Consider the following 10,603-nt stretch of genomic DNA (forward strand, 5'->3'; position numbering starts at 1 on the left):
TCTGATCTGGCTCACCCCTTTTAACAGGAAAGAGTGGGATATTCATTTTGATAGGGTCCTCAAACATGCACTCATCACCAACAGTTAATGTTGTTTGTGTTGTTTTGGAAGCTGGCCGTGGGATATTGAACAATGGCTGGAGTGGCCTGATGGAGAATGCCCAGTGGAACCAACAGTGATGCCATCGTCAGTAGGCTGAGTAACTGTTTGCACACTAACACCAACATGGCTCGTCTGAGCCGGAAACGGTTGAGGTAGGATAGGATTTTTTTACTCTCACCTGAGGGAGACGTGCCCTCATGAGAGTCGAGTCTATGGACATCCTGAGGTAGATCCCCTTCCGTGATAGGGTGAGGCCCAGAACTCGTATGTGGTTCAAGAGGGTCCTCGTGTCCGTTGTGGCCTGTTCCCTGGATGGGACAGACTATCCAATCATCCAGGTTAGGCAGTTACTCCTCCAGTAGGATGTCCAGTTACTCCTCCAGTAGGATGTCCAGCTACTCCTCCAGTAGGATGTCCAGTTACTCCTCCAGTAGGATGTCCAGTTACTCCTCCAGTAGGATGTCCAGTTACTCCTCCAGTAGGATGTCCAGTTAATCCTCCAGTAGGATGTCCAGTTACTCCTCCAGTAGGATGTCCAGTTACTCCTCCAGTAGGATGTCCAGTTACTCCTCCAGTAGGATGTCCAGTTACTCCTCCAGTAGGATGTCCAGTTACTCCTCCAGTAGGATGTCCAGTTACTCCTCCAGTAGGATGTCCAGTTACTCCTCCAGTAGGATGTCCAGTTACTCCTCCAGTAGGATGTCCAGTTACTCCTCCAGTAGGATGTCCAGGTACTCCTCCAGTAGGATGTCCAGTTACTCCTCCAGTAGGATGTCCAGCTACTCCTCCAGTAGGATGTCCAGTTACTCCTCCAGTAGGATGTCCAGCTACTCCTCCAGTAGGATGTCCAGTTACTCCTCCAGTAGGATGTCCAGTTACTCCTCCAGTAGGATGTCCAGTTACTCCTCCAGTAGGATGTCCAGCTACTCCTCCAGTAGGATGTCCAGTTACTCCTCCAGTAGGATGTCCAGTTACTCCTCCAGTAGGATGTCCAGTTACTCCTCCAGTAGGATGTCCAGCTACTCCTCCAGTAGGATGTCCAGTTACTCCTCCAGTAGGATGTCCAGTTACTCCTCCAGTAGGATGTCCAGTTACTCCTCCAGTAGGATGTCCAGTTACTCCTCCAGTAGGATGTGCCTCCACAGAGAAAGGCAAAGGCCGGCAAATTGCCAGCAGATACGCTGCAGTAACAGTGTCCAACATGCAATGTGAGAGTCCGGTCGGATAGGCCCTGGCCCAGAACCTTCTCAACATAGTTACCGAAAACTGATAAAGCTTTGAAATTGCCTGCGTCTGTGAAAAGTGTCCATTGCCCAAGTTGGGCAAAACACACTGGGGGAAGCTCCAGTTCACCCACAACAGCGAGAGGGGAGTGTGTGGACAACTGTAATGGCTGGGTTAACGTCTGTCATACAGAATCCCTGTTCAGAATGAGAGGTTGACACTCCGTTCTTCATCAAAACTCATTGGGAAACATTCAGTCAACCAGGGCGTCAACACTAGAAGACCCTGAGACATTTGATGCGCCAGAACTATAGCGGTGGCCGGCATTGGAAGTTCGTAGCCTTTCATCACTGTGTTCAGTGCCCATGGAGACTCCACCTCTCTCAGTTTGGCCTTTGGGCCTGTAAGAGGAGCACCTCAGGATGACTGCTGAGTCCAACCCTCTCTCAGTTTGGCCTTTGGGCCTGTAAGAGGAGCACCTCAGGATGACTGCTGAGTCCAACCCTTCTTAGACACAGTCCGCTGCCTGTGGGAGAAAAACCCTACTGGAAAAGGTCGTTTCTCTCTGTGGGAAGAAGAGATGGTTAGTATATACCCTGCAGTATTACAAAGGATATGACAACTCCAGCTACACACTGCATAACACCTGCAGTGTAATCTAGTTGTTATGTGAGTTTCTAAGGGAAACTGTGATAGTTACTGTCTGGACTGTAAAGTAGTATAACAGAAAAACTATTGAGCACCAACCCAGCTACACACTGTGTGGAAAACAGCAGTGTAATATCAAATCAAATGTTATTAGTCACATGCGCCGAATACAACAGGTGTAGTAGACCTTACAGTGAAATGCTGAATACAACAGGTGTAGTAGACCTTACTGTGAAATGCTGAATACAACAGGTGTAGTAGACCTTACAGTGAAATGCTGAATACAACAGGTGTAGTAGACCTTACAGTGAAATGCTGAATACAACAGGTGTAGTGTTGTACCTTACAGTGAAATGCTGAATACAACAGGTGTAGTAGACCTTACAGTGAAATGCTGAATACAACAGGTGTAGTAGACCTTACAGTGAAATGCTGAATACAACAGGTGTAGTAGACCTTACCGTGAAATGCTGAATACAACAGGTGTAGTAGACCTTACAGTGAAATGCTGAATTTAATCGGTGTAGTAGAACTTACAGTGAAATGCTGAATACAACCGGTGTAGTGTTGTACCTTACAGTGAAATGCTGAATACAACAGGTGTAGTAGACCTTACAGTGAAATGCTGACCGACGAGCCCCTAACCAACAATGCAGTTTAAAAAAAATACAGATAAGAATAAGAGATGAAAGTAAGTAGTAATTAAAGAGCAGCAGTGAAATAACAATAGCGAGACAATATACAGGGGGGTAACGATACATAGTCAATGTGCAGGGGCACCGGTTAGTCGAGGTAATTGAGGTAATATGTAAGTAGAGTTATTGAAGTGACTATGCATAGATGACAACAGAGAGTAGCAGTGGTGTAAAGTGGGTGGGGGGGGGGGCACTGCATATGGTCTGGGTAGCCATTTGACTAGATGTTCAGGAGTCTTACGACTTGGGGGTAGAAGCTGTATAGAAGCCTTTTGGACCTAGACTTAGCGCTCCGGAGAGAGAACAGTCTATGAGTAGGGTGGCTGGAGTCTTTCTCAATTTTTCGGGCCTTCTTCTGACACTGCCTGGTATAGAGGTTCCTGGATGGCAGGAAGCTTGGCCCCAGTGAACCTTTTGAGGATCTGAGGACCCATGCCAAATCTTTGTAGTCTCCTGAGGGGGAATAGGTTTTGTCGTGCCCTCTTCACGACTGTCTTGGTGTGCTTGGACAATGTTAGTTTGTTGGTGATGTGGACACCAAGGAACTTGAAGCTCTCAACCTGCTCCACTACAGCCCCGTCGATGGGAACGGGGGCGTGCTCGGTCCTCTTTTTCCTGTAGTCCACAATTATCCCCTTTGTCTTGATCACGTTGAGGGAGAGGTTGTTGTCCTGGCACTGCATGGCCAAGTCTCTGACCTCCTCCCTATAGTCTGTCTCGTCGTTGTCGGTCATCACCGGCAAATTGAATGATGGTGTTGGAGTCGTGCCTGGCCATTTTCGTGGAAATGTCCTCTATTTACCAAATCATGGGAGCAAACCACAACACAAGTCAGAGTTAGTTATCAAAGTCCTTTAATTATATGAGCTCTATCACAATCCTGTGACTCTCAGATAATTCAGTGTCTCTCAATGAATTCTCTGAGAGCCCCCTCCACATTGCAATAGCATTTTGACTTTCAACAGTTCAGTATCTCTAATGAAAAGTTGAGAGTTCCAACATAATGGCAAAATGGGATCCTTTATAGCAAAGATCACACATAGTCAGACAGCATAGACATAATAAATCATTCAGCTTTGTCTCCTTACTCAAACCCCAGAACCATAAACCAACCCTCCATATCAACAGGCATATATCAAATTGTCATTTAGATACAACCAACTCTAAATACAACCAATCCTGGACAAACTCACGGAGAGGATAGAATGATTCCAGACACTGCCATCCTACATGGGAAAAGTAGGGAGTGAACTGGCACACATGCAGTGGAGCAAAAGATATGTTTACACATGATGATACTTTGACCTCTCCCCTCTCTGCGGCCCATGCAACTTAGTCTTGACATAGAACAGATAACTGCAACCCTGCCACAGTATTATACAAAAATACCATTCTTGATGAGAAGTAATTTACACACATTTGATGAATATAAAACATCTTACATATGTTACCAACAAATTCTGATTCTTCCACGACACCATGCAGTCATGAGTGAACAGGAAGTACAGGAGGGGACTGAGCACATATCCCTGAGGGGCCCCTGTGTTGAGGATCAGTATGGCGGATGTGTTGTTACCTACCCTTACCACTTGGGGGTGGCCCATTATGAAGTCCAGGATCCAGTTGCAGAGGGAGGTGTTTCGTCCCAGGGTCCTTAGCTTTTTGATGAGCTTTGAGGGCACTGTGTTGTTGAATGCTGAGCTGTAGTCAATAAACAACATTCTCACATAGGTGTTCCTTTTGTCCAGTTGGAAAAGGGCCGTGTGGAGTGCAATGGGGATTGCATCATCTGTGGATCTGTTGGGGCGGTATGCAAATTGGAGTGGGTGTAGAGTTTCTGGGATGATGGTGTTGATGTGAGCCATGACCAGCCTTTCAAAGCACTTCATGGCTACAGACGTGAGTGCTTCGGTTCGGTAGTTGTTTAGGCAGATTACCTTAGTGTTCTAATAGAGATGAGGTGTGAGTTTCCAGGGGAAACTAGGATAGTTACCGTCTTAACTGTAAGTACAACAGAAAACGAGTAACCCCAGCTACACACTGTACAAGACCGCAGTGTAATACTGTAGCTGAAAGGTGAGTTTCCAAGGAAACTGGGATAGTTAGTATCTCAACTGTAAATAGAAAATAAGTGAAATTAAGTCTTCAGATCTTTGCAGGGTAGGCTTAGCCTTCGGGTTCCGGTGGACCGACAAGTCACAATAATGGTAGACCAAACCGCGTATCGGCCAGGTTGGTACACTGTCACAAGTAATAAAAACAAGGACGAAACCCAAACGAGATGGCACAAGCCAAACCGAATGGGGGGACAGGAGAGCACCAAGGTGGAGAGGATAGATAGCTAGCTAGCTAGCTGCTCCAAGCTATTGAATAGCTGCAGGTATACGTCTGTGCTTATACAGTCTAGAGCTCTTACCAAGCTAATCCTCTTGGAATGAGCCGAGAAAAGGAAGGAGGTGGAAGTAATGTGGCAGCAGCTATTTAAAACCTCTTATGGCCAGGCGTGCCACTAGCGACCCACCTCGACAACATCCGGTGAAATTTCAGAGCACCAAATTCAAATGACAGAAATAGTAATAATAAACATTCATGAAAATACAAGTGTTTTACATCGGTTAAAAGATTAACTTCTTGTTAATCCAGCCGCTTTGTCAGATTTCAAATAGGCTTTATGGCGAAAGCACACCATGTGATTATCTGAGGATAGCGCCCGGCGTACAAAAGCATACAAACATTTTATATGCATATCCTAGCTTCTGGCAGTTTACAACAAGACTGAACAGGAAACACTAATATTAATGGTTGATGACAGTGGGGAGTGTTACCATAACAACAAGGCTCTGAACAGGAAGCACTAATATTAATGGTTGATGACAGTGGGTGAGTGTTACAACAAGACTCTAAACAGGAAACACTAATATTAATGGTTGACGACAGTGGGGGAGTGTTACCATAACAACAAGACTCTGAACAGGAAGCACTAATATTAATGGTTGATGACAGTGGGTGAGTGTTACAACAAGACTCTAAACAGGAAACACTAATATTAATGGTTGACGACAGTGGGGGAGTGTTACCATAACAACAAGACTCTGAACAGGAAGCACTAATATTAATGGTTGATGACAGTGGGGGAGTGTTACCATAACAACAAATGTAAATAAAGTATAATTGTTCATATGGAAAGAACTATGTTCAATTGAAAAGTAAAATGAGCAAGTGCATGTCCTCTTCCTCGCACACCTGCAGACTGATTTTCAACTATCTTTGTGCCAAAACACTCGTTTTGGAAGAAACAAGCCTGAAACCTTGAACAAAGACTGTTGACATCTAGTGGAAGCTATTGGAATTGCAATCTGGGAGCTGGAATTGCAAAGGATCCACAGCTTTCCATTATAAGAGCCTGGGACCTTCTTCTTTGGATTTTCTCCAACCACATCAATTGTGTTATAGTATCATAAATGATTTTAACATTTCTACAAACATCAAAGTGTTTCCTATCCAATGCTACCAACTATATGCATATCCTGGCTTCTGGGCCTGAGTAACAGGCAGTTTACTTTGGGCAAGTAAGTGAGGTGGAAATTCAGAAAACTAGACCCTAGCCCTAAGAAGTTTAACTAACTATATGTTGACTATCTGTATGTTAACTAACTATATGTTGACTATCTGTATGTTAACTAACTATATGTTGACTATCTGTATGTTAACTAACTATATGTTGACTATCTGTATGTTAACTAACTGTATGTTGACTATCTGTATGTTAACTAACTATATGTTGACTATCTGTATGTTACTAACTATATGTTGACTATCTGTATGTTAACTAACTATATGTTGACTATCTGTATGTTAACTAACTATATGTTGACTATCTGTATGTTAACTAACTATATGTTGACTATCTGTATGTTAACTAACTATATGTTGACTATCTGTATGTTAACTAACTATATGTTGACTATCTGTATGTTAACTAACTATATGTTGACTATCTGTATGTTAACTAACTATATGTTGACTATCTGTATGTTAACTAACTGTATGTTGACTATCTGTATGTTAACTAACTATATGTTGACTATCTGTATGTTAACTAACTATATGTTGACTATCTGTATGTTAACTAACTATATGTTGACTATCTGTATGTTAACTAACTATATGTTGACTATCTGTATGTTAACTAACTATATGTTGACTATCTGTATGTTAACTAACTATATGTTGACTATCTGTATGTTAACTAACTATATGTTGACTATCTGTATGTTAACTAACTATATGTTGACTATCTGTATGTTAACTAACTATATGTTGACTATCTGTATGTTAACTAACTATATGTTGACTATCTGTATGTTAACTAACTATATGTTGACTATCTGTATGTTAACTAACTATATGTTGACTATCTGTATGTTAACTAACTATATGTTGACTATCTGTATGTTAACTAACTATATGTTGACTATCTGTATGTTAACTAACTATATGTTGACTATCTGTATGTTAACTAACTATATGTTGACTATCTGTATGTTAACTAACTATATGTTGACTATCTGTATGTTAACTAACTATATGTTGACTATCTGTATGTTAACTAACTATATGTTGACTATCTGTATGTTAACTAACTATATGTTGACTATCTGTATGTTAACTAACTATATGTTGACTATCTGTATGTTAACTAACTATATGTTGACTATCTGTATGTTAACTAACCTCTATTTTTAGCTAATTCTCTCTCCTTTATTATTAGTGTTTCCTGTTCAGAGCCTTGTTGTTATGGTAACACTCCCCCACTGCCATCAACCATTATTATTAGTGTTTCCTGTTCAGAGTCTTGTTGTTATGGTAACATTCCCCCACTGCCATCAACCATTATTATGAGTGTTTCCTGTTCAGAGTCTTGTTGTTATGGTAACACTCCCCCACTGCCATCAACCATTATTATTAGTGTTTCCTGTTCAGAGTCTTGTTGTTATGGTAACACTCCCCCTTCTTAGTTACCATAACAACAAGACTCTGAACAGGAAGCACGAATAATAATGGTTGATGGCAGTGGGGGAGTGTTACCATAACAACAAGGCTCTGAACAGGAAACACTCATAATAAAGGAGAGAGAATTAGCTAAAAATAGAGGTTAGTTAACATACAGATAGTCAACATATAGTTAGTTAACATACAGATAGTCAACATATAGTTAGTTAACATACAGATAGTCAACATATAGTTAGTTAACATACAGATAGTCAACATATAGTTAGTTAACATACAGATAGTCAACATATAGTTAGTTAACATACAGATAGTCAACATATAGTTAGTTAACATACAGATAGTCAACATATAGTTAGTTAACATACAGATAGTCAACATATAGTTAGTTAACATACAGATAGTCAACATATAGTTAGTTAACATACAGATAGTCAACATATAGTTAGTTAACATACAGATAGTCAACATATAGTTAGTTAACATACAGATAGTCAACATATAGTTAGTTAACATACAGATAGTCAACATATAGTTAGTTAACATACAGATAGTCAACATATAGTTAGTTAACATACAGATAGTCAACATATAGTTAGTTAACATACAGATAGTCAACATATAGTTAGTTAACATACAGATAGTCAACATATAGTTAGTTAACATACAGATAGTCAACATATAGTTAGTTAACATACAGATAGTCAACATATAGTTAGTTAACATACAGATAGTCAACATATAGTTAGTTAACATACAGATAGTCAACATATAGTTAGTTAACATACAGATAGTTAACATATAGTTAGTTAACATACAGATAGTCAACATATAGTTAGTTAACATACAGATAGTCAACATATAGTTAGTTAACATACAGATAGTCAACATATAGTTAGTTAACATACAGATAGTCAACATATAGTTAGTTAACATACAGATAGTCAACATATAGTTAGTTAACATACAGATAGTCAACATATAGTTAGTTAACATACAGATAGTCAACATATAGTTAGTTAACATACAGATAGTCAACATATAGTTAGTTAACATACAGATAGTCAACATATAGTTAGTTAACATACAGATAGTCAACATATAGTTAGTTAACATACAGATAGTCAACATATAGTTAGTTAACATACAGATAGTCAACATATAGTTAGTTAACATACAGATAGTCAACATATAGTTAGTTAACATACAGATAGTCAACATACAGATAGTTAACATACAGATAGTCAACATATAGTTAGTTAACATACACTTTTTCAGATAGTCAACATATAGTTAGTTAACATACACTTTTTCAGATAGTCAACATATGTGTTAGTTAACATACACTTTTTCAGATAGTCAACATATAGTTAGTTAACATATAGTTTTTCAGTTAGTTAACATACAGTTAGTTAACACACAGTTAGTCAACATACAGTTAGTCAACATACAGTTAGTTAACATACAATCTCATGATTTGGTTGGGTCTAATTGTGTTGCTGTCCTGGGTCTCTGTGGGGTGTGTTTGTGAACAGAGCCCCAGGACCAGCTTGCTAAGGTGACTCTTCTCCAGGTTCATCTCTATGTAGGTGATGGCTTTGTTGTGGAAGAATTTGGGAATCGTTTCCTTTTAGGTGGTTGTGGAATTTAACGTCTCTTTTCTGGATTTTGATAATTAGTGGGTGTTGGCCTAATTCTGCTCTGCATTATTCAGTGTTTTACGTTGTACAAGTCAGAAATAATCACATTATAAAACCACCACACATCACAAAGACAACACAATAAACAGCAAGTAAAAAGATAACAGATTTATATTACATCAAACATCACATTATCACATAATATTATATACAGGGAAATAATAACAATCATGACATAATATTATATACAGGGAAATAATAACAATCATGACATAATATTATATACAGGGAAATAATAACAATCATGACATAATATTATATACAGGGAAATAATAACAATCATCACATAATATTATATACAGGGAAATAATAGCAATCATGACATAATATTATATACAGGGAAATAATAGCAATCATGACATAATATTATATACAGGGAAATAATAGCAATCATGACATAATATTATATACAGGGAAATAATAATGAAAATAATCATAATCTACAAAGCCCTCGCTTTGAACTGTTAAGACGGAGTTTGTTAACTCCACCCCTATATCGAGCCTCGTTGTCAGTTTTGAGCAGGGCATTCAAGAGATACCTCCCCTCACCTGGGCGAGAACCGGGCATCTCATAATTGAAAGACATGCACACTCATGGCCAGGATTTTTGAGAGAGAGAGAGAGAGAGAGAGAGAGTGAGAGAGAGAGAGATCAGCGCATATAGTTAAAATATATATCTTGTGATTGGTCGCCAGTGTGTGTATGTATCTTTAGATTGGTTGCCATTGACTCAGGTGTCTCTGGGTTTGCTGACTGTGGAGTAGATGGGAGGAGCCTCAGAGGAGCTGTGCGGGTGATTGACAGTAGAGTAGGTGGGCTTTGACCAAAGTTCACAGTAGCATAGTCACATGATGACGTGCCCTCTTTAGTAATGGAAGCGGTGGCTTCATTGGGGCAGCTGCCCTCTTTAGTAATGGAAGCGGTGGCTTCATTGGGGCAGCTGCCCTCTTTAGTAATGGTGGCAGTTGCTTCGCTGGGGCTACTGGGGTTCTTGTGGAAGTTGACGCTGGCGTAGTGGGGATAGTCAGAGTGGCTTGTGGGTAAGTTGACGGTGGTGTAGATGGTGGAGGTCGCAGCGCCCGAGTCTGACCTTGGGGCGCGCTCCATTATCTCTTCATAGTCACCATCACCATGACAACCCTGGAGAGGAAGAAGAGGAGGAGGAGTAGGCAGAGGAGGAGGAAAAGGAGAAGATATATATATATATATAAGAGAGAGAGAGAG

At 40.2% G+C, this 10,603-nt stretch overlaps 1 protein-coding gene across 3 annotated transcripts in view; it reads right to left on the bottom strand.

The window, feature by feature from the left end:
• Positions 1–9,768: 9,768 nt before the first annotated feature.
• LOC116352828 (polymeric immunoglobulin receptor) overlaps positions 9,769–10,603 on the bottom strand; it is a 5,745-nt gene continuing 4,910 nt past the window's right edge. For 2 of the 3 annotated variants that reach the window (XM_031811512.1, XM_031811513.1), the window contains one exon: positions 9,769–10,519. In XM_031811512.1, the coding sequence (XP_031667372.1) occupies positions 10,031–10,519 (489 nt within the window). In that variant the 3' untranslated portion in view covers positions 9,769–10,030. The remainder of the gene's footprint in view (positions 10,520–10,603) is intronic. The other variant, XM_031811514.1, reaches the window with a different exon arrangement.

This window comes from Oncorhynchus kisutch, unplaced genomic scaffold (genome assembly GCF_002021735.2).
Source record: "Oncorhynchus kisutch isolate 150728-3 unplaced genomic scaffold, Okis_V2 Okis01b-Okis20b_hom, whole genome shotgun sequence".
NCBI classification, from domain to species: Eukaryota; Metazoa; Chordata; class Actinopteri; order Salmoniformes; family Salmonidae; genus Oncorhynchus; species Oncorhynchus kisutch.